The following is a 25,254-nucleotide window of genomic DNA, read 5'->3' as shown; positions in this document are numbered from 1 at the left end:
GCAGGAGACTGATGCAGCTGAGCTCCACAAATCAGCAGCAGTCTGCTGCTTAGCACTGAGAACAGTGTCAGGAAGAGAACCTGAGTAACGCGTGGGAGCTCTGAGGCCACCGGACTCACCTGCCCCCTTCCATCCTTAGTAAAACTCCCTTCACTTCTGACTGGGGCAGAAGTGCTGGGGATGAGTAAGGTCAGAGAGAAAGACATGGTCTACTCACAAATGTGTATTTTCTGAGCTATTTGTCTCAATTCTTTGAACTTAACAGAATTACTATGAACTACAGTTCAAATTTGAACCAGAAAGATAACATGATGCAGAATTTACTATCATAATATGCAAAACAAGGTAGCAAAATAGGTCATATTTTAAAATATCTCCTTAGGAAATTGCTTTTCTATTAATCCAGATTTCCTTTTTACTGCAAGATGAACAAAACTAACCATAAATGAAAACCAGATCTAACACTCTAGGACAATGGCTCTCAACCTGGGGGGTCACGACCCCTTTGGCAAACCTTTATCTCCAAAAGTATTTACATTATGATTCATAACAGTGGCCAAATTGCAGTTATGAAGTAGTGCAAAATAATGTTATGGCTGGGGTCCCTGCAACATGAGGAACTGCCCTAAAGGGCCACTGAGTTAGCAGGCTGAGAAGCTCTAGGGGCTGAGAGACAGCTCGACGCTTAAGAGCACTGTTGCTCTTCAGAGAACCTAAGTTCAGCTCCTGGTGCCTACCTGGTGACTCAAAAACCTAATATTCTAGTTCTAGCTCTTGAAATTACTCTTAGTCCACTTAGTCCAGTCTAAGGCACAAAAGGGAAAGGCCATATGTAAGCACTGAGGACAAACTGCAAATGTTCATGCTCATGAGGTTCTGCCTTTCCTCTGTGGCAGCGGTGGCTTAAGGGTCCGATTAGCAGAACTTCAGTGCTCATGTGGCCTCAAGAAAAAATTTGGTACAAAATGAAGTAAAAATTTAAAATATTGTTGGCAAAATGCAGACAGGCAAACATGCAGACAGGCAGACAGACAGAAAGACAGACACACACACACCCTCACAGTTTAATAAATGTATAATATGACATGTAAAACATATTGTCTAATCTCTACCAAGTTCTGTATTTTGATATAATAATGAAAATTTCTTAAGAATTAGGAAAGTGCTAAGTATAGTTATGTATGTCTCTTAGGTCAGCACTCAGGATATTGAGATAAGAGAATTGTGAGTTTGAGGCCAAAGTTTAGCTAAACTTTGATGATATTGATGATGATGATATAACTTAGGAAAATATTAATATGTATTACCTATGTCACCAAATTCTGAGCAGTAAACAGTCTCCTTAGTGCACTGTTGTCACAATTAACTGGACAATCAGTAGGATTTCTGAGTTTAGGAGGTATTCCTGTATTCTAAAACTACTGCTATGGAGTCTTCAACATTGCTTCTTGGGTGGAGACTGCTCAGTAGATAAAGTGCTTGCCATACAAAGATAAGGACTAAAGTCTGTGGTTTCCCCCAGAGCCCATATAAAAGCAAGTAGCCATGGCTTCTGTCTCTAATGCAAGCACTTCTGAGGCAGAGGTAGGTGAACCCTAGGGACCACGATTGGCAAGTTTTGGGTTTAGCCAAAAACTCTGCCTCAGAATGGAAAGTGGTCAAGGAAGACACCTGATCTCAATGTGGGCCTCCACACACATGTGCACCCTAACATGCATACAAGCCTGCTTACACACACACACACACACACACACACACCCCACACCACAGCAAAGTCTGCTTCATCCTCTGTAGGTGCACACAGAGGAACTTCCTATCAACCTTCCTATTTGAAGTGTGGAGGGAGAACTGTCTGGTCCCTCAGGCTTCTGGCTGGTCCTCATCCACAGCTGAGACCTACCTATGTTTCTTTCCCTCCAGTTCTAACAAACAATTTCTATTTCTTGTTAATTTTTTTCTTCTGTTAAGTAGATTTTAGGTACTTAACAACCAAAAGAGCATGACCAAAACAGCGAGTAGGCTTTAATCTAAAATCTAAAAACTCTGAGCTATCTCAGCAGTCAAGTCTAAAGCACAAAATATATTTTTAAATACAATGTAGCATCAGACCTCCTAATCAATGTTATTCATAAACATCCTCTTCAGAATCACAGAATTTGAGCCAAAGTGTATCCAATACAATATATGCTATTCGTGTAGAAATTATGTTATTACATGCTTATTAGTATAGTAATACAAATATTACTATAATGCCCATGAAAATTAAAAACTGCATAACTACATTTTCTGTTAACATGAATTTTAAACCTATTTTAGGCAGAACACTTCTTCTGATGAAATCTCAGGTTCACATGGATTTGAGCAGATTTGCTCAGACTGAAACTTGTGCATATGTGAGCCTGCAGGCATGAAGCCCTGTCTGGTGGCCAGCTTCTCCTCTGCCAGATTCTGACCCTGAACAGACGCTGTGGAGCCCTGTGTCTGCAGGAATGTGCTGGAAAACCACCCACTCTTCTCTGAACCCATGTCCCACCAGCAAATCCATCAGTGCCCACCTGTGCGCTCGGAAGCTTCTCCCATCAACACAAATGTCAATGTCAGGGTAGTGCTGATTCAGGTAAAGCTTCAGCAGATCTCCTCCTAACTCAGATGCAGGCTCCAGGTCAGAATCAGCTTTAAAAGAGAAGACAAAAAGCAGCTCCTTTAATATTAGACATCCCCAAATTTCATTTTCTAATGCCTGCAAAAAGTCTTCTTCATAATTTTCTCAATTAGCTAGAATACTTAAGCAGCAAATTGAAAATAAAGTAAAAACTTTTAAATCACTTATATTTCCTATTTTGAAATATGTATTAATTAAATATACCTTGAAATATAGTTATATTCATATGTGTCAATACTATAGAATTAGCAAAGGGTATGTCTGCAGTACTGATGTTCCTTTCTTTTTTTTTAATTTTTTTATTAGGTATTTTCCTCATTTACATTTCCAATGCTATCCCAAAAGTTCCCCATACCCTCCCCCCAACTCCCCTACCCACCCACTCCCACTTCTTGGCCCTGGGGTTCCCCTGTACTGAAGCATCTAAAGTTTGCAAGTCCAATGGGCCTCTCTTTCCAACGATGGCCGACTAGGCCATCTTCTGATACATATGCAGCTAGAGACACGAGCTCTGGGAGTACTGGTTAGTTCATATTGTTGTTCCACCTATAGGGTTGCAGACCCCTTTAGCTCCTTGGGTACTTTCTCTAGCTCCTCCATTGGGGGCCCTGTGATCTATCCAATAGCTGACTGTGAACATCCACTTCTGTGTTTGCTAGGCCCGATGTTCCTTTCTAATACTCAGCTCCTTGCCTCCTAAGCTATGGCTTGGACACTGACTGGCCTCCAGAGGTCCATCTGTAAAAGGCCTAGAATATGCCATGCTTCCACTAGAGATACTGTGGCCACTGGCAGTGTGGGAACAAGTGGGAAGTGCTTCTGTCATCTGAAATGAATTGTCAGACCCTGGCCTCAAACTAGCTACATAGCTATACATGACATGCATTCATGAGTCTCCTGCCTCTAACTTCCAGTTTGTTAGGATTACAGGATTGTGTCACCACGTGGTTTATGTGGTATTGGGAATTAAACCCAGGACTTCTTGCATGCAAGGCTGTCCCTCTGGCAACTGAACAGCACCCCAAGCCCTCCTCTTCCTCTTCTGCTATGAGGTGAGCAATTTGTTCTGTCCAGTTTGCTCTACCATGCAGTCCACCGTTTGTACCAGAGGCACAGAGGAAAGGTGAAGACCCCTAGACCATGAGCCTAAGCAAACCTCTGTGTGTGTGTGTGTGGGGGGGGGGGGTCACCAGAATCTGGAGCTGCTGCTGTTTGTGAGCCATGACACGTGGGTGCTGGGAAACGAACTCAGGTCCTCTGCATCAGGTACTCTTAATTGCTGAGCCATTTCTCTAGCACCATTCTCCCATCTTTTCTCCTAACAAATTATCCCAGACATTTTCTTGTAACAGAAAGATGACTAGCCTATGCTACTTTATGAACCTATGGCTAGCATGACAGGTAGGCGAATAGAGACTCAATGGAAATCAACAGAAAATGTGAAGCACTTATTGTAAGGTCAGCACTATAAATAGCATGAAGACATGAAGACATATACAGAGATAAGTATTTAAAAAACGTCTCCCAAAGAGTTACCTTTCAGGTAAAAGTAAAATATAATAATAAATTAAAAATATATAATAAAAAAACTAATGAAAGTAAAATAAATTTTATATTGTACTTCACAGATATAATAGAGATCATTGGCATATCATTGTGTGTATGTTACACTGTACTAAATCAAGTATGACCTAAGACTATTTCTATACTTTGAAGTCCCACATTATCAACTGCCAACTCACTTGGCAAGTAAAACCTAACTTAAAGTATGTGTTTTTGGTAATGCATCCAAACCTAACCCAATTACAAGCAGCCAACTGATCAGACTAGGTCCAGAGAAGCTAAGGTATAGCTGTAGCCAGATGTGCTATTTCTGTACTTGATCTCCATGCTCCGTGTTAGGTCATGGGTCTGTCCCTGCAGCTCTTCCCTTGGTGTGCTGTGATCTAACAATACCCGGCTGTTGTGGTTTGACTATGAAATATGTGTGTCATTCCTACACCCCCACCACAGGCTCATGCACTTGAACACCTGATCCCTAGTCTGTGCGTTGAGAATGTTACGGAACCTTTAGAAGGGGCACCTTGCTGGAAGAAGTACATCACTGGCAACAGGCTCTGAGGTTCCATGGCCTCACTTCCTATGTGCAGATGAGATATAGTCACTTTGCTTCCTAAGAGGCTGGCATTAGGCTCTCTGCTATGTTTCCCCACATTGAGGGGCTGTATGCCAAACAAATCAGAAATAAACCGTTTGCCAGGGTATTGTACCACAGCAACTGAAGAGTAACTGAGCGGCTGATCCATGGTGCCTGGCTCCTCTGTCCTTTGTCATATTTGGCTATTACACCCCAAAATACACAGTGTGGAAGTTCCTACCAGCCCCTAAAAGCTCGCAGTCCGGTATTTCCTGTGTTCAGAGTCCTCTGAAGGCTCTCTTCTCTGCCCCTGGCCTGTCACAGTAGCTCTTTCACTCCTCCCAGGGCGTTAGAGAGAGAGAAGTTCCTTTATTTTTCTGACCCCATTTATGTTTTAATGCCCTCCTACCTGAAGGCCTGCAGTGACTCCCATGGTCTCAGCACTTTCTCCTAATAAAGACTTTTGAAGGGCAACTTTGTGCTAGCTCCTCTAAGGACTAACTTCCAGGCCTCCCTTTCTCATCTCTAAGAACTTTATCTCTTAAGAACTGTCCAGTTTGCTTCTGAGTGCTGTCTGATTCACCAATTGTTCCCTGCTAGAACTAAACTCAGCTACATTTACTTGTTCTTAAAATTATATTTTAACAAGCCATATCTGATGAAGGCTAGTTACTTAATAGATTTCTACTAACCAAGTTCATTCAGTACAAACTACAATGAGAGAATTATGTGGACCACTCTGAAGGGCCCATAATCCACCCACCACTCAGCACATCGGCTGCTCTACCCAAATCCAACTTGATCCCCACAGCCTACTTTCAACAGAGCATCCAGAGCACAATCTAGTCAGCTCAACCCTCTGCAGGGCTGGAGAGACAGCTAAATGGCCAAGAGCATTGCTGCTTTTGTAGGTCCTGGGTTCAGATCCTAGCAACAACAGAAAAATTCAGAGCTACACATATTATGTTGGAGCATCTTTTGGGTATATGCCCAGTTATGGTATTGCTGGATCCTCCAGTAGTCCTATGTCCAATTTTCTGAGGAACTGCCAGACTGATTTCCAGAGTGGCTGTACCAGCTTGCAATCCCGCCAGCAATGGAGGAGTTTTCCTCTTTCTCCACATCTTCACCAGCATCTGCTGCTACCTGAGTTTGTGATCTAAGCCATTCTGACTGGTGTGAGGTGGAATCTCAGGGTTGTTTTGATTTGCATTTCCCTGATGACTAAGAATGTTGAACATTTCTTAAGTTGCTTCTTGGCCATTTGAGATTCCTCAGTTGACAATTCCTTATTTAGCTCTGTTCCCCAGTTTTTAATAGGGTTATTTGGTTCTCTGTACTCTAACTTCTTGAGTTCTATGAGATTCTAATATCTATATTGGATATTAGCCCTTTATCAGATGTAGGGTTGGTAAAGAGATTCTCCCAATCTGTAGATTGCTGTTTTGTCCTACTGACAGTGTCCTTTGCCTTACAGAAACTTTGCAATTTTATGAGGTCCCATTTGTTAATTATTGATCTTAGAGCCTGAGCCACTGGTGTTCTGTTCAGGAACTTTTCCCCTGTGCCCACGTGTTCAAGGCTCTTTCCCACTTTCTCTTCTACTAGATTCAGTTTATCTGGTTTTATGTGGCGGTCCTTGATCCACTTGGACTTGAGCTTTGTACAAGGAGATAAGAATGGATCGATTTGCATTCTCTTACAAGCCGACCACCAAGACTTGAACCAGCACCATTTGTTGAAAATGCTGTCTTTTTTCCACTGGATGGTTTTGGCTTCTTTGTCAAAGATCAGGTGACCATAGGTGTGTGGGTTTATTTCTGGGTCTTCAATTCTTCTCCACTAATCTACCTGTCTGTCTCTGTGCCAATACTATGCAGTTTCCAGTTCCAGTTCCAGGGGCTCTAGTGCCCTTTGGCCTCTGCATGCACATGGTACATGCAGGCAAAAATACCCATATATATGACATAAAAATAAATAAATACTTAAAAAAACTCATATTGTTCATTTCATTTCTTTTGGAGTAAAACCCAGTCTTTAGCATTGTGTTTCAAGCCCCACAGTACCTGACTCCCTACACCTTTCTGACTTCAGTACATTTATTTCTATGTAAAATTCTTCCTCTTATCTCCAATCTGGGACAGCCTCACCTTCAGACTTTGCACTGGACACTTCTGCCTTGCACGTTTTTCTCCAAGGCACTTCAATGGCTAACCTCTCCTTCCTTTCTTCAAATCTTCAATCACTCTTTAATGAGGCTAAAGCTGCTGATTCCATCCCCGTTCTTCCTATGTCACCTATGCAGACATCTCCATTTCTTCTCTAGGCTAGTGTTAATTCTACCTCACCCTGAGTTCTCTAACCAGGTACAAGGAGCCAGTGATGTACTTCAGTCATTCCTTCAGACCTAGGACGGTGCCTAATACATCTCCTAAATAGTCACTGAATAATGTATTAAATGCTACATATATATCTGAAGAGCTAAGCATCAGGCAAGGAAAGATGCAACATCTACAATTCCTTCCAAAAACCTAAACCATATAATACAATGGGAGATGTGAAAAAAAGGCTTGACACAAATGGAAAAATCTAGAAACATATCAAAAGGAAACCAAGTTAATTTGATGGGCTACACTAAATATCACAACCTTCCTCCTGCACTCCAACAGTACTGAATCTGAATATACTGTAGCAGTGGGCAATAAAGACATACACTTGGTCCCAGTCTCCCTGGGTCCTGGCAGCGGTGCTAAAATTCTCAGAATTTTCTGAGAGAAGCCTCTTTGTTGTCCATAAATGAGACCTTAAAGACGACACCTACTTTAGGCTAACAGGCAAATTAGGGAAGTGCCCCCAGATGACCTCGAGATGGGGATTTCCAGAAAGACTAAACTACTCCAGCCTCTGGGCAGTGCAGGGCACAGCTCAATAGCAGTACACCTGCCTGCACAAGCAAGGTCCTGAACATTCCCTAGCACCACTGCCAATAAATAAAAACCAAAAATAAAACTCACAAAGAAAGAAAGGTCCTGGGCTCATGCTCTAGCACTGCCCTCACCAAAACAAACGCTCATACACATCTCACAAAGAAAGACAAAAGGAAGGAAGCAAAGCAAGTTAAAAATAACTACAGAGAAAAGCACTGGCGGCTCCTCCAGAGGACCAGGGCTCAGTTCCTAGCACCCATTTCAGGCAGCTGACAGTAACTTCTAACTCCAGCGGATCTGACACCCTCTTCTGGCTTCTGCACACACAAATGCATGGCAGCACACACATGAGCAAACAAATACCAGAATTCCAGAAAAGTCTCAATAGGAACACTTGGATTTGTCAAATAAAAAGCACTACCCTGACCCCATGCAAACAAGCCTTCAATCCTTTCACAGGTCTTCAGGATATCCAGCATTCATTTGCATACTCACATTAGCATACTATACTCAAATTAGCATACTGTACACTTGAGGCCAGCATGGTTACATGCGAGCTGAACAAGCACTGACTGGCTTTCTTCTTGTCAGTACTCCCTAAAAAGCACAGTGTAAGGACTACTTACACTGTGTTAGGTGTTCTCAGTAACCTAGAACTGTAAGCATACAGGAGATGTAGAAATGGTACATAGCTCTATGCTCTTCATACAGCGGATGTAAGCATCAGCAGGCTTGGGTGTCCTGGGTGAGAGAAGGCCTCAGAACCATTACCTCTGTGAGTAATAAGATACAAATACATTTCCAGCAAGCATTTCTTTTACTCTTTCATAACTATTCTGCTTTGGACAAACACGGTTACCCTTTCTGTATGGCTCTCACAAGCTCAAGTCTCTAACTGCATCCTGCCTGTACCCTAACCCTCCCTGTTCCCATTATAAATAAATAAGCCCATGTTCTACTTTCCCTCTGCTTCCAGGCAGGCAGTCCTGTACTTCACCTGGACTATCCTTCCTTAAGTAGTTTTGCTGCACTAATTTGTTTTTCTTTGGGATTCAACCAAAGCATATGCAGGTGCAGGCCTGCAGACGGCAAGCATAAGGCTTGTGTGGGATTCAAGGTGAGTTCAAGGCCAGGCAACTTGGTGAACAGGACTAGGGATATGCTCAGCGTTAGACTATTTGCTTAACAGTGAAAACTAATTTTTAACCCCTAGAATAAAGCAAAACTACAGCAAAAGAAGTTGCCTGCACCATGCAACTTTCTCTGGAAGTGTAGTTCAGGTTATATGTGCTCTATCTGTATTCTCTGAACAACCTGTACCACACCTACCTATCTCCAAACTAACTCAGGGCAGGACCACTGTCTCGTTTACTTTTATGTTTAAATGTAACACAATCAGTTTGGCTGTTGCTCCTCATGAAACACTAGTAAGTTATTATACAATCATGTCCTATGCATAAGCCCTCAACATTTCTTAATTTTGTGGGAATGCTGCTGTTTTTTTCTGTAGTGCAATTTCACTGCACAGGCATGGTAACATGAGTCCTCACTACAGTGCCTCATTAATTTAATGTCAACTAAATGGCTCCAAGGTGGTCCATGAATAATATAAGGTCTACTGTTTGATCCAAAGGCCTCAGGTTCCTGTTGGAATATCTGCCTAATTAATCTCCATTTTCTATCAATTAATAATTAACTTTAAATCTGCAAGCATTGTGATGCCTATTTCCATAAGAAAACAGTCAATTTCAAGATGGAATACCACATGCTCTGTAGTATTTATGTACAATGAACATTACGAACTCATGTGTTTCTTAACCATTTAACCAGTGAAACCGATTATCATTTTTACCAGGTTATATTCTTTTTTAAATGCCTCAAGACAAAGTTTCCATGCTATGGCAACTGTTGTGTTTCCTGGTCATTTAAGGACTATATATATGCTGTGTTAGAACTAGCTCTATGTTTGCTAGAACTTCTCTTCTTATTGGAGCATATTAAATGGAGGTGGCAGTACTGAGGCTGAAGTTGCTGGAAAGACAATGAGGAACTATATGTAGCTATATTTGCAGTAGTTACTCAGGGAAACGGGAAGGTGACCGCAGTGTGGCTTCCCTTTCCAGGTCCCTTAAACAAAAAAGGCTTGGCAGAGCAGCTCCACAACATGCTCTTCGCTATTACAGAATATATCTCAGCACGTGGCTGTAAAGTTTTATGAAAATCCAACAAACATCTCACCCTTGGAAATAAAGCTGTCACCTCCACCAGTAATATTCTCTGGAATTTCACCTTTCCCAAGAAAACAGTCAGACGAAGTTCTACACTGCGGGAAGCTGACGTCTGGCCCATTTTCTGGCATTAATCTTCCCACTTTCAGTTTTTTAACAATTTCCTCTTCATAGTTTTTTATGTTTTTGTTTGATGAATATACAACCCTAAAAGACAAAATATAAAATATTAATTAAAATAAAGGTGATTTTTTTTTTTGTCTTTTTCTCTGAGACAGGATCTCCTGTGTCCCACGCTGGTTTTGAACTCGCTATGCTGCCGAGAGTGACCTCCATCTCTCACGTGCTGGGGTTACGGCTGTGCAACACCACATCCAGGGCATATGGTGTTGAGGATGTGGCACCTGCTTAACATGCACAAGGCCCTGCAAACAAAACAAAACAAAAAAACAAACAAAAAACCAGGACTAGATGGCCTGGCTGGCAACTTTTCCTAAACTCTTTAAGAATTAAATCTTTCACAATTTTCATTTACAAAAACGTAGAAGAAGAACATGTCCCAACTCACTTTTGACATCCAGGATTACTGGGTTAAAGCAGACAAGGTAAAAAAGACAAAAAAAAAATCATAAGAAAAGAAAAAATAAGCCACTTCTCATGATTAGTATAAGAAAACATCCTCAGCTGGGCACAGTGCAGCGCGTCTTCCCATCACTGGGGAGGCAGAGGCAGGAGGAGCTCTGTCTACACAGCAAGCTCCAGTGCAGCCAGGATTGCAGAGACACTCTGTCTCAAAAGAAAAAAAGAAGAAAGAAAGAAAGAAAGAAAGAAAGAAAGAAAGAAAGAAAGAAAGAAAGAAAGAAAGAAAGAAAGAGAGAAAGAGAGAAAGAGAGAAAGAGAGAAAGAGAGGGGGAGGAAAAAAGGAAGAGAAGGGAAAGAGGAAGGAAAGGAGAAGGAAAACATCAACAAACTGACAGCTAACTGCACTCAGCAACATAGGAACACGATTGTACAACACAACCAGTGAAGATTTACTTCAGGAAATCGGGAGTGGCTGGACAAGAGAAAGTATTATTCACTGTGCAGACAGAATGGAGGACAAAAGCCACATATGAGGCTGACTGGGTCTCTTGGCATGACTGTACTTGACTGTGAGAGTGGAGGAGGACTTGCAGGATTAAGACGAGAGGGGCTGGGAGCTGGCTCAGTGGGCAAGAGCACTTGCTGCACAAGTATGAGGATCGGAGTTCAGCTTCCCAGAACACACATAAAATGATGGCATGGCTGCACAGTCCTATAACCTATTGGGGGATGGAGACAGTTGCATCCTGGTGTCTGCTGGGGAGCCAGCCTAGCCAAACTGGCAAACCTCTGATTTAGTAAGGAACTTCATCTGAAGCGAGTAAGGTGGAGCGCTATCGGAAAACTTGTGCTGCCCCTCTGGCCCCTGCAGGCAGAAGCACATGCACACTCACGTGCATGCCACACAGGGCCATCTGGGAAAGCCAGAGTTGGTCAAGAGGGAGGGAAATGAGAAAGCGCAAACAAAAGCCTTGCTTGTGGTTTCTGTGGGAGGGAATGAGCAAGCTGAGGTGGCACCTGAACAGGATTAGGAATCATTGTGGGCGGGCATGTGAGTAAGGGCTGATCTCTCACCATCTGCTACCTGGCCTGGTGTTTAGAAGAGAGCGTTGGAAAAAAGAAGGTATGTGGCTGTGTACATGGACTCATGACTGGATGGCTTGCAAATGAAAGATGTATTTACAGGCAAGTCATTTGCTACATGTAGGAATCAGCTAAGCCTGGAAGGGGCAGTCTCTCCTCTGATATAGTAAGAAACTAAGTGAGATTCCAGAAATCAAAGCATCAAGAATACATGGCTAAACGTTGTAACTAAATCTCAGAAATATTTTTAAGAATACATGGCTTCAGCTGAGTGGCAGCTGCTGTAACCTCAGGCTAGAGGACCACCTGAGCCCAAGAGCTCACAGACAGACTAGGCAACTTAGCAAGATCGCCTCTCAATAAATAAACTAATAAATTAAAATAAATACATAGCTGGTCTTTGTATCTCAGTGGTAAACTGTATGCTTAGCATGAACAAAGCTCTGGACTAAATACCTACCCACCATGCAGAAAACACAGCTAAAGAATAATCTACTACCCACTTCCACCCTGAGTAACAAGAGCTGTAGCAGAGAGAAAAGAGGAGTTTCTGTTCTGGGCCTGTGCTAAGCCGACTGACACTTTATGGTAGCAGTTCTCAGTTACTAAGGCCAAATTGAACTCTGAGGTCCTTTTTCTTTCATGTGCATACATACACACTCTCACAATAAGCACACTCTTAAATCTTCTTTGAAAACTGAATATTGCTTTACAATCTTAAGGTAATCTTGAATCTTGAGGTGATTCAAAAGCTGGGTTTCCAAAGGACAGATGAGTCAGTGTTTCAGAACTTTGTTTTATACTTGAGTGCACACCACTGACTACAGAGTCCAGGGAGCAGGACAGAGTTTCAGGAGCTTCATGGATAAAGTGAAGCAACTTACAGATGATTGTATTTCATGTCACAAAACTGCAAAATGCTATTTATCAGATTTCTTCTTTAAAAAGTCTAAATCAGACCAGCTGTGGTAGTGCATGTCTTTAACATCAGCACTTGGTAGGCAGAGACAGATGGATCTCTGTGAGTGTGACTCCAACCTGATCTACATAACAAGTTCCAGGCCAGCCATGGCTACACAGTGAGATGCTGTCTCAAAATTAAATAGAAAATATAAAAGAAAAGAACGAAAAATCTAAATCAATGTTTTCTATTATAATATGCCCTTTAGGCTTTATGTTAATGACAAATTTCAATGTAATCTACTAAAAAACAAATAGAGGCGATACATCATAAGCGCTTTCTATATGCAAAGCAGTAGCTGAGGTGGCTCATGAAGTACACATTGTCAGAGAATCCAAGTTCAAGGAGCTTGCATAACCACAGACCCACCATGACTACTTAGCATGAACAGAGTGTGATTATGGGATAAAGCACAGAACCAGCTATTCTAACTTCCTTATCCTAGCTGAGAAAACTGAAGCTGAGAGCAATTATACAACAGGACAATGCACAGGAGAAGGCAGATGTCTCCCTCCATCCCTGTCCTCAAGCGCAGAGCTTCCTTCACACCCCCATACACTGAGTCATTCTAGAACTCACTATGCAGAGCAGACTGGCCTTAAACTCACAAAGATCTACGTGCCTCTGACCCACAGTACTGGGATTAAAGGTGTGTCCCACCACGGCTTGCCTATTCACTATCCCTTTTTACAAAATATATTTAAGTATATTATTTTATATTTATGAATGTTTTGTCTGCATGTGTGCCTGTATACCATGTGGGTACCTGGTACCTATGAAGTCAGAAGAGGGTAATAGATCCCCTGGAACTAGTTAGGATGGTTGTGAGCCACCATGTGTATGCTTAGAATTGAACCCAGTTCCTCTGCATGAGCAACAAGTGCTCTAAACCACTGAGCCCCCGCTACAGTTCCCTTCCCTATCACTTTTAATGATGGCAAATAAAAGTTAGTATTAATGTGATCTCTCCGTTTCCTCTGGCCTACTCTCAGGCCTTTCCTTTCTTCCTTCCTTCCTTGTAAATGTCACTTTTATCTCTGATTTGTTGTCTCAGATGATGGGATAAGAGCCATACCCAAGCTGTGCAAATACACAGCTTGGACTGAACCCAGAACGCTTCTTTCTCTAACTATCCTGGGTCTAGTCCTGGAAGCTTCTAGCCTCTGTACAATCTAATCTTCCAAGATGACTAATTAAATGCAGCTTCTCTTGGCTTCTCACTGAATTGCTATGCTTGGCTTCATACTACCTTTGGCAATTTGTTCTAATCTTCTGGCTCCTCATTCCCTGGCTCATTCTGTCTTCATCTGTGTCTAGCTTGGTCTCTGCAACCTGTCTCTGTAAAACTATCCTGGTAAAACTGCTACACACACACCATTCTCTGTCTGTGCCTCTTTGTTTCTCTCTCTCTCTCTCTCTCTCTCTCTCTCTCTCTCTCTCTCTCTCTNTCTCTCTCTCTCTCTCTCTCTCTCTCTCTCTCTCTCTCTGTGTGTGTGTACGTGTGTGTGTGTATGTTCCCCACCCCCACTTGTCTCTAGTAGCCTCTCTTTCCTGTGCTATTCTTGTGAGAGCTAGGCGTATCCTATCTCTGACTCATGCTGTCAAATCTTTCTGATTCTATCTGTCCCTCAACTAGATAGACATCACTTTCAAACATGGCTGTTTCCTTCTACAAACTAACCTTACCTTCATTGTTAGAGATTAGAGGTACATACTAAGGGCATGACTAATTCTAGACAGATAACACTGTAATCTAGGGGTGTCTGAATTCCAGCTAGATCATATAGACCTAGAAGGTCTTTGGATGTAATCCCTTAACAGAGCAGTCAAGTTGCTGGATTAAAATTCCTCTATCCATCCTTCCATCCAGTTCATTTGTTCCTCTCTTCCTTTTCTCTTCCCTCCCTCCCCCTTCCTTTCTTCCTTCCTTCCTTTCTTTCTTTCTTTCTTTCTTTCTTTCTTTCTTTCTTTTTCTTTCTGACCCCCCCCCCCAACCTCCTGGGAACACAGTTTCTCTGTGTAGCCTGGCTGTCCTTTAACCCATTCAGTAGACCAGTCTGGCCTTGAACTCACAGAGATCTGCCTGGATCTGCCCCCAAGTGCTGGGATTAAATGCATGCACCACCATGCCTGGATTCCCAGGATTTTCTTTTAAATGTACAGTCCACAGCTGTATTTTACAGTGTCTACTGCTGTGAATAATATCCATTAAAATTTGTGCCAGACCACTGTGTTAAGGGCATTATAATTATCTCCTTTAGGTTTAAGATGATTCAATGAGGAGTATTTCAGTATATGTACTTTTTGGATAAGGAAGTAAATATAAGTGGTCAGTACAAGTTCATAGAGTTAGATGTGGTAGATGCAGCTTGACTACCAAGCCTGTCCTTACCACAACTGTGCTGTGCCAGGGGAAAGGCATACATTTTTAAGTTGATATTTGAACTCAATGACAAGCTAGCTAGCTATACCAAAAATAAATAAATAAATAAATAAATTTAAATAAATTATAGTTACAATGTGTTTAAAGTATAGGTGCTTCACATTAGAAACAACAAAAACAAAGCAATTGTTAGAGCTTAAAATGAAGAGCCAACAGCAAAACAGAAGTGGAAAAAGGCACCTACCATCAAACCTGACAACCTGTTTGGTATCTGGAACCCACATGGTAGAAGGGGAGAACCTCCACAGCAAAGCTGGTCTGCTGGTGTGTGCAGGAGAGCTGAGGAGAGGGGGGAGTAAGGGAGGGGGCCAGAGAGGAGGGGGGAAGAGAAGGAAGGGGGTAGAAAAGGAAACTACCAGGAAATGCAAAATTCACTTCTCCCTCAGGACTGTTTTTTTCCTTTCCCCTCTGCTTTCTGGTACTCATTCAGTAGACCAGGCTGGCCTCGAACTCACAGAGGTCTGCCTGGATCTGCCTCCCAAGTGCTAGGACTGAAGGCATACACCACCATGCACCAGGATCAATTGTTCTTATTCATTTACTTATTCATTTGAGACAGGACCTCATTTTTCATTCATTCATTCATTCATTCATGACAGAGACTGGCCTCAAACTTGTGATCCTCCTGTCTCAGCCTTCTGATGCTGACTCATAGGCATATAAACCACATCCAGCAGTGCGTCAGTCTTGAGTTTGCCCCTGACAATACAAAGCCTCGAATATTAACAAAGCCATTTAAATGGACAGATTTGATTAGAGTATGGACATAATGAGAATATGCACATGCATTTTTAAAAAGTCAACTGTTTATCATAGTTGAATGTAAGATGAGGCACTTACTGTAAAAATGCTTTAAATTCTGAAGCTTCAACACCATCCACAGGAACAAGCTCATTTGTTAGGTCACTTGATGTGTGTTCAATGATATGGGAATGAAAGCGAGGAGCTCTGGCTAACAAGACTGCCCTGTGCACTTTGAACAGCGAGCCACTGACAGAAAGAATGGTGTCTGTGTGGATTTCTTCCCTTAAAAGCCTGTTAGGGAAAAAGGTTACAGTTGGATTAGTGACGCTAAAAACAGGCAACATGTTTAAAACAACCTGCATACTTAGAAATGCAGTCAAAACAAAGAGGATTTCATGAAAGAAGTAAAAACACTTAAAATATTTTCTTCATTCTAGTAATAAAACTTATTTTCTGCCCTGTCCTGGCTAGTTTTATGTCAACTTGACACATACTAGAGTCATCTGAAAGAAGGACCCTCAATTGAGAAAATGCCTCCATAAGATTCAGCTGTAAGGCATATTCTTAGTGATTGATGGGGGAGGGCCCAGTCCATTGTGAGTGGTGCCATCTCTGGGCTGTGGTCCTGGGCTCTACAAGAAAGCAGGCTGAGCAAGTCATGGCCAGAAAGCCAGGAAACAGCACCCTCCACAGCCTCTGCATCAGCGCCTGCCTCCAGGTCCCTTCCCTGTTTGATTTCCTGTCCTGACTTCCTTCAGTGAGGGACAGCTATGTGGAAGTGTAAGCTCAATAAACCCTTTTGTTCCCAACTTGCTTTTTGGTCATGGTGTTCCACTGCAGCAAAAGAAACCCTAAGACAGCTGCTCACATTGATTTTTCTTTAAAATGTACCTTCTTAAGTTTTATTAATGAACTAATTGTTCAAAAATCATACTAAAACTGAACCAAAACTGTAAACAGTCAACACAACAAAGCAGACACAACATCAGACAATCCAGATTAGAAACTAGTAACAGTGCAAAACACATGAAACTCAAGAAGAACGAAGACCAAAGTGTGGTCACCTTGCCCCTTCTTAGAATTGGGAACAAAACACCCATGGAAGCAGTTACAGAGACAAAGTTTGGAGCTGAGACAAAAGGATGGACCATCTAGAGACTACCATATCCGGGGATCCATCCCATAATCAGCCTCCAAACGCTGACACCATTGCATACACTAGCAAGATTTTGCTGAAAGGACCCTGATATAGCTGTCTCTTGTGAGACTATGCCGGGGGCCTAGCAAACACATAAGTGGATGCTCACAATGAGCTATTGGATGGATCACAGGGCCCCCAATGGAGGAGCTAGAGAAAGTACCCAAGGAGCTAAAGGGATCTACAACCCTATAGGTGGAACAACAATATGAACTAACCAGTACCCCGGAGCTCTTGTCTCTAGCTGCATATGTATCAAAAGATGAACTAGTCAGCCATCACTGGAGAGACCCATTGGACTTGCAAACTTTATATGCCCCAGTAGAGGGGAACACCAGGGCCAAAAAGTGGGAGTGGGTGGGTAGGGGAGTGGGGGGAGGGAATGAGGGGCTTTTGGGATAGCATTGGAAATGTAAATGAGGAAAATACCTAATTAAAAAAAAAAAAAGAAAAGAAAAGAAACTAGTAACAGCCAGGCGTGATGGCGCATGCCTGTAATCCCAGCACTTGGGAGGCATAGGCAGGTGGATTTCTGAGTTTGAGGCCAGTCTGGTCTAAAGAGTGAGTTCCAGGATAGCCTGGGCTACACAGAGAAACCCTGTCTCGAAAAACAAAAACAAAACAAAACAAAATAGATAAAAAAGAAAAGAAAAGAAAGAAACTAGTAACTTTGTTCTGTTAATGACAAAGTCTAAAATGCAGCCTTGGATGTCAAGGATGTGACACCTTTTTTGCCCTTTCTCATTCCCACCCAAAGGAATCAATCATGTTCTCATCCATCATTAACCGACAGGCTCGGGAGGTAACCCATTTGAATCCCTAGTGTATATGCATAGTTATGGCAAAGCCCACTGAGTACATGTTTTCATAAACTGAAATTAGAAAATAACAGAAAACATAATCTATTCATTCGCTTCTTCATACTATGTATTTCTGCTCTCTACCTACTTAAAATACTTTATTTCACTATGCCAAATCACCAGTATCATCAAGGTATGGGTTCTCAGAGGATTTCTGTGTTACAGGATATAATTGGCAATCACACCGATGGACCACGGGAGGATCATGTACTGGTAAAGATATCCATTACAGTGAAAGCTTGGCAAGCTGCCCGAGACACTGACTCCCCTAAGGGCAGGCTAATGGCTCCTCTCTCAGTCCCATTATACAAGGTCCACACCTCTATTACAGCATTTCTGTCATTGCATCATTATTTTTATGTGTCTCTCCCCACTAGATAATGAATTCCCAAAGGGCAAAAACAATGCGTCATTGGTACACAGAGAGAGCATCTGCTTGTCCACGGATCCCTTTTATGCTAAAGGAAACAAGTGCTTCCGAGAGCAGAAGCTTTTGAAACCTTGCAAATGCGTTTTGGGTTGGTCAGGGTTGTTTCACGGATTGTTTTTGAAGGTGACTATATTAAAGTTTTAGGTAACTTACTTCAGTGTCACAGTGCTGTGCTGAGCCTCACCGATCACCGTGCAGATACAGACTGCATACTCTAGAGGCTCATGCTGATGCCAGTCTTTTTGTTTTGTTGTTTTATTGAGATTTCTCTGTGTAGCCCTGGCTGCCGTAGACCTCTGTAGATCTGGAGCTCTATAGATCAGGCTGGCCTGGAACTCACAGCCTACGTCTGCCTCCTGAGTGCTGGGATCAACAGTGTGCACCACCGATATCCAGCTCAAGGCCTGACTCTTCTAATGTGGCAAGTTCCCAGGAGAACAAAATCTGACATTTAGGTAACTTTACAAAAGAGCCTTCTTGTCCGCATAAATATGTTACAAATCCAAACCTGGCAATTTTCTCTAGACATACATACCTGCCATACATTTTGATTTATACATTAGGCATATTATCTATGATAAAATAGAATACATACAATAATATAGTACAATCAAACTTATCCAAAACTTAACAACAAAAGTGTGTTGTGTTCTCAAAATTTTGCTGAAAACTCAAATTATATACTCAATTTGTCCTCTCTCCCACCCAGCATCTCAGCTGACCCCACTACCCCTTTTAAAGTAAGTAAGCATTCAGACTGACAGCCAGCTGTGGGTACAAGCCCTGCATATCAGACGCCTGAGTTTGATCCCCACATGCCTGGAATTTCAGACACACCAGAGACTGAAGCTGGAGAATCAGAACTTGAAGTTTATGCTTGGCCTCTTTTAGCTAGGCCCACCTGGTTTACGTTAGATTCCTTCAAACAGCAAAAGTAGATTCAGGAGTAGCCAAAAACCAATGAGAAATCCTGTCCATAATAGATAACCAGAATATTTGTGTCGGGGCGGGGGGAGAGGGGGAGGGAGGGAGAGGGGGAGGTGAAGGGGGAGGAGAGAGAGGGAGAGGGGAGTGTATTTTTTGTTTTATAAAACCACTTGTATCAGGTGCATGTGTATCTTGCATTTTCTTTAAGTTAAAAATCTTAAACATTAAGGAGTGTTTACTGGCTCACCCAATAGTGAAAGCTAGAGAAAAAGCAGACTGGAGCAAAAGCCCAGCTTATTTCTGTCTTTCTCTTTGCCCTCTACTGTTCTGGCCTGTCCTGCCTATTTTATATTGCTGTAACAGTATACTACAGACAAGATGTTTACAACGAACAAGTTTATTGGCTTACAGGTCTACAGGCAACTTCTGATCTCAAGGTGCTAACATCTGGTAAGAGGCCTCCATGCTTTATGGAATGGTGGAAAGAGGGTAAGCAAGGCCAAAAGAGGGCCAATCTTTTGCATGGTGTGTGTGTGTGTGTGTATGTGTGTGTGTGTGTGTGTCTACCCATCCATGCAGGTCAAAGGCTCATGTCAAGAGTTTTCCTTAATAGCCCCCTACATTTTTACTTCAGGACAGGATCTTCCACTGAACCTGAAACTGCCTCATTTGGTTAGGCTGGCTGGCCAACAACCCCCCAAATCATCCTGTCTGCCTTCCAAGTGCTGAGATTACAGAGTATGCCACCATGCCCAGCTTTTATGGAGGTTCTGGAGCACTGAATTCTGACCTTCATGCTTCAACAGCAAGCACTTTACTGACTGAGTCATCTCCCTAGCCCCAAATTCACTCTTTAATTAGGGAGCCAGTTTTACCCACAAGAATGAATCATTTAAGGCCTAATCACAATTTAAGGACCCACTGACAGTTAATAACAAACCAATGACAGTTATAAATTCCAGCTTGTACTTTGACAAGAACAAATATTCAAATCATAGCATAACCTATATAAAGCACTTCAGACTCCTATTGACGTTTAGTTACCATTAAGCATTTTGACCTATGTACTAAGAACATAAACACCACTAAAGGCTAAAGCACAATGCCTGCCCCTCTGGAGCTTCATGCACAGTAGAGAAAGACAGATCTGAAAATTAAAAGGCATGATACATTCAACAGCAAAAACACTCCTTGACCCTGACCCCCAACCACACAAGACAGACACCACACAAGACTACAAGATATTCTGAGTGACCAGATGGAAGCAAGTTGTCCTCTGAGAGGCTCTACTCAGCAGCCGACTCAGACAGATATGGCCAAACAGTGGATGGAGCTTGGGAACTCTTCAGGAAGAATAGGAAAGAGGATTGGATTGTGGGCTGTGAAGGGGATAGGAACTGCACAGGAAAACCAACAGAGTAAACTAACCAGGACCCTTGGGGCTCTCAGAATCTGAACCACCAAACAAAAGAACATACACAAGCTGGGCCTAGGCCTCCGCACATATGTAACAGATGTGCAGGCTTGGTTTTCATGTGGGTCCTAAACAACTGAAGCAGGGGCTATCCCAAAAGCTGTTACCTATACGAGGGATATGTTCTACTAGCTGGGCTGCCTTGTCTGGCCTTGTTGGGGTTGGAAGCACCTAGCCTTTGCAGAGACTTGAAGTGTCAGCATGCGGGTATAAGCAGAAGGCCCCAACCAGCTCAGAGAAGAAGCAGGAGGGGGGTGGGGGGGTGGGGGTGGTGGTGGTGAAGGATTGTTGGAGGGTGTGACTGGGAAGGAGGCACTGGGTGGGATGTAAAGTGACTAAGTAAAAAAAAAAAAAAAAAGATCAAATTAAAAAATACGTTTACTTCGGTTACAGAAACAAAGTGAAAGGGAGCTCCTGGCTTTGCTCCTTGCAGCAAACCAACCGATCCACAGGGGGCTTTGGGAGTGGGAGGGAGCAAGAGGCTGTTAAAAACGAATACCACATCCTGCTATCTGACTCTGCAGTTGCAGACATGAAGGTGAAAAAGAGGCAAAGAACGTATACAGACCCTAAAAGGGGAGAGTCAACAAACAGTCTGAGACACAGGCAAATTATCAGCCATTAGCTGGGTAAAGTGGGACTTGAAGCGAGGTGGACAAACCACCTTACAGTACAAACAGATGATGCCAGGAGCCTGAGCCAGGTGGGGTCCATGGTGGCAGAGAGGATGAAATGAAAACGCGTGTGGGTAGTAACTGGTGTTGGCTGGATGTAGGAATCTACAGTTTTAACCTTTCTACCTTCAAGACAGCGCAGAGGCTCCTCCATCTCATATTCTTGCTGAGGCCATTTCAGGTTTAACTAACATTTGGTCTCCTTGATAGAGAATCCCACAAAAAAAATTAACCAACTCTATTGTAGGAATCCAAGGTCAACAGATTCCAGCTAATTTAGCTTTTTTGTTAAACTGCCTACTGTGCAGACCTCCCCTCCAGCTAACTGCTGTTCTGCTGTTCTGTTACAGTGTTTGCTTGTGCAAAATTCCCCCTGCAGCTGCACAATACAGGGGAAGTGGCTTTAAAAGCCCCTCACCTAAATGCTTGGGAGTACACTTAGGTCCCAGCCAATAGGAACAAATACTTTCAATTGGCTAGAAACTGTCTGAGTAGTCACCACTGGCAAATGGGCTCCTCTAACAGCAGAAACCTGCCTGCTTTTCTGAGTCCTAACTCAAAGCATAAGTTTTTCTTTTCCTTTCTATCCTTTTCTTTTAGACACTGGCCCATACACTCTGGACTTTCTCACTGTTCTTTGGAAGTACCTCACACATCACACAGCACCTGTTCTCCACTGGGTAGCCTACCAGCTTTCTCAGACCTGATAATAAAAGGCATGGCTTTCTCTTCCCCATGCTTCCAGGCAGCTGATAAGATATGTAGCTTGCCTATTGACTCTGTTTTTAAAATCATTAATGAGACTATGAAAACTATGAAGAAGAGAACCTCAGCTTTTTTTCAGATAAACATATGAGTCCAACGTGAAGATCCCCAAATTTCCAGTTGTTTACAGTAAGATTTGTAGAATAAAGCCAGGTGTGATGGCAGATGCCTCTAATGACAGGCAGAGGCAGGCTGATCTGTGATCCTGGTCTAGAGAGTGAGTTCCTGAACAGTCTGGGCTACGAGAAAAAAACACCCAAAAAACAAAACAACAAAACAACAAAACCCAAATAAGCAAATGAAAGTATTGTACAACAAGAGAGAAATGATCCAGAGGTTAGCAGCACATACTGCTCTTGCAGAGGGTCTGGGTTTGGTTCTCATCACCCACACTATTATAGAAATAATACGCATTCCCAGTAAGAAATCACTCCCGCACTTATCACAGGTCTGTGTGTGGCTAATTAATGCCTAAGGAAGAGCTGGCCTTGAATAAATTTTTACTAACTTATATAAACACCTTAGGAGATGCATTTTCATATATGCTGTTATCTTTAAATCGAGTTTCAGCCCTAGTCTGCACTTTGAACAATTTAAATAGAGACAGGAGTCTGCAAGTCTGACCACTTGGGTGGATGGGAGGTTAGCACAGCAGATCTATTGTCAGAATTATTTTCAGTACAGCAGTATGTGTTTCCCCCACTAGTTGATGGCCGGGTTCATCTGCCCACCTGTCAGAATTACGCCTTCCCTGCTAAGAGCATAGAGGAATTAATGGTAGCTGTGACCCTGCGCTGCCCCGTTAGAGGCACGCTGTTCGGTCCTTCATTTCAAGGAAACACTTGTTTTCCTAATTGAATAAATTTTCTTACAACTTTTTAAAGACATGGTATGTGTTTCAGGGTCTGGACGCAGCCCGAACTTAGCAACAGCCACTGCCGGTGTGTGAACCTTAGAAACACTGGTTGCAACGCATCGTGTATGTCTAATTTTTGTCCTCCTTCTGAGTGCCATGACACCGGTTCCTTGGGTCGGGCTGAGCCTCCTTGGGAGGGAGGCACCCGGCGAGACTGCAGCGAGGCGGGGAGGGAGTGAGCAGCGCTGCTCCCGCCTCCTACCTGAGCACGTCGCGGCTGAGCTGCTCCGACACCGCCGCCTTCAGCCGGCGCCGCTCCCCGGGCCCCTTCCTGGGCAGCCCCTTCCTGCCAAGCCCCGGGGAACTCAGAAGGCCCACCGGGGCCGCGCCTCCCGCTCCACAGTGGGCCATGTCGGCCGCAGAACCTCGGTGCCAGGCCCCGCGGGACCGGGACGGGGGCGTTCCCGAGTCCGCCCCGGAAGGAAAGTTCCCGCCCTACCTAGTTTACAGCCGGCCCCTAAACGCTGCGGACCAGACACCGCACGCCGAGGAATCAAAGCCCGCAGCCACGTGACCGGGCGCTGCTGCGCAGGCGCACTCGCTCTGTTTACATCGGCCTGCTTGCGCCCTCCTAACCGCCCTGAAGGGAAGGTCCTCAGAGCTGTAATCTGTTCTTACTTCTTATTGGTTGGTGTTAGTCAACCGTTTAATGAGTGTTATGGAGAATTGACTTGAAATCAATGTGAGAAGCGTTTGTATGTGTCCTTCCTGGGGTGTCTGCATCCTCAGCCCTCTTTATGAAAGATGGGGGTTGGGGGTAGAATGGGGGGTGGGATCACAAGTTTTCCAGTAGTGAGTATTAATGTCCTGAGCAAGGAGGTAGATAGGCATAGTTGATATAGCAATATATAGTTGATATAGTTATATTTTAGTATGCTGAGGGTCATCACACAAGGTTCATGCCCTAAATTCCTATGGTCCCAAGGCCATCTCCCTAAGGCTGCTTCACTGGGTGATGTATCTTAGCTGAAGGTTATGTAAGGGTCCATGATTCGCTAAGGAATGATACCTAGGACTCAAATAGTATGTAAACACAAAGAGTGTTTTATTCTACAGAAGTCCAGCATGCTGGGGTCTCCCATTACCAAGACAGAGACAATCAAGTGAGCTCGTAGGCCTGATTTAAGCACATTAGGGGATTCTGGGATAGATGACCTTCATCTTGCTCCATCTCTAAGAATATTCCGTTACCAGGGTGTGGGGGATGGAAACTGTTGCTGACCCATTGCCCTTGCTTCAGGCCAGGTGGCAGGACAGCTTCTGATGGCAGGGCAGTTTCTGACGAGCTGCCTAAAGCCAGGGTTTTTTTCTAGTAACTGACTTGCCTGGGCTTGCCTGGATTTGCCCAGTTCTTAGGCCTAGTCTCCTGGACTGCCAATTTGAAGCCTGTCATGGAGTCAGCCTGTATCAGACGACTCTAACAGTAGTCTTTGATTGAGGGTCAGGATCCTGGGAGAGACTCTCCAGCCACAGGGCAGACTCTTAGTCTCTGTTTATATTCTATCTACTGGCGTCAACGGAATTCTAGGCCTGTGTCTAATTATCTAAGTGGTGCCACTAGGTTTTGGTTATCAGGTGCAGCCTTGAGTGCAGTGGAATTCCTGGCTAAGCTATTTTTACAAATCTAAAATGCATGGGTTTTTTTGTTTTGTTTTTTTACTGTGCTCATTACACCTACTTAGCTTTGAGGAATAAATGATTTGGATTAAGAAAATGTGAAGGTTAACCCTCTCATGATTCACAGCTTCCTGTTTTCATGCCTAACTCCACTGCCACATCTGGTTTCATATCACAACTATTAAGTTATCTGCCATTTTTTTTGAGGGTTTCCCCACCCCAATGGTCCTTAAGTTGTAAGGCTTTTATTCTAAGTCGAGCGTGTGGCTCTAAAGACTCCAAGCTAGGATCTGCTTTTATTAATGCAAATGTGCGATGTGTCAGGCCCAAATGAAATTCCATCTCTCCAAATTCTGGTGGTTAGACAAAAGTCCTTGGGAACTTAGACAGCATTCCTTGGGAACTTGTGAAGCCATTTGTGGTGTGTGTTAGCATACCAAAGTTCATGCTGACCTCCAGGCTCCCTCATTATCACAATTACCTGTTACATATTTCAGAGTTCATGTTGAAGAAGTAACAAAATTCTAGGCCTTTAGGTTGAGGCTTGGGAATGTAACCTTTGTGACCCATTGCTCCAAGGTATGCTAATCATACCTTGATAGCGACATTCCTTCCTCCACCTACCT

At 43.2% G+C, this 25,254-nt stretch overlaps 1 protein-coding gene across 2 annotated transcripts in view; it reads right to left on the bottom strand.

The window, feature by feature from the left end:
- Positions 1 to 23,403, bottom strand: part of Kiaa1107 (KIAA1107 ortholog) — a 71,572-nt gene extending 48,169 nt beyond the window's left edge. For both annotated transcript variants that reach the window (XM_029477580.1, XM_021162653.2), the window contains exons 1-4: positions 23,214 to 23,403; positions 15,864 to 16,058; positions 9,965 to 10,161; positions 2,556 to 2,673 (exon numbers count right to left, since the gene is read on the bottom strand). In XM_029477580.1, coding sequence (XP_029333440.1) covers positions 2,556 to 2,673; positions 9,965 to 10,161; positions 15,864 to 16,058; positions 23,214 to 23,362 — 659 coding nt within the window. In that variant the 5' untranslated portion in view covers positions 23,363 to 23,403. The remainder of the gene's footprint in view (positions 1 to 2,555; positions 2,674 to 9,964; positions 10,162 to 15,863; positions 16,059 to 23,213) is intronic.
- Between the last annotated feature and the right edge of the window lie 1,851 nt (positions 23,404 to 25,254).

Source organism: Mus caroli, chromosome 5 (assembly GCF_900094665.2).
Source record: "Mus caroli chromosome 5, CAROLI_EIJ_v1.1, whole genome shotgun sequence".
NCBI classification, from domain to species: Eukaryota; Metazoa; Chordata; class Mammalia; order Rodentia; family Muridae; genus Mus; species Mus caroli.
Note: the sequence above shows the minus strand (reverse complement) of the source record. Positions and strands in the feature narration are given on the sequence as shown.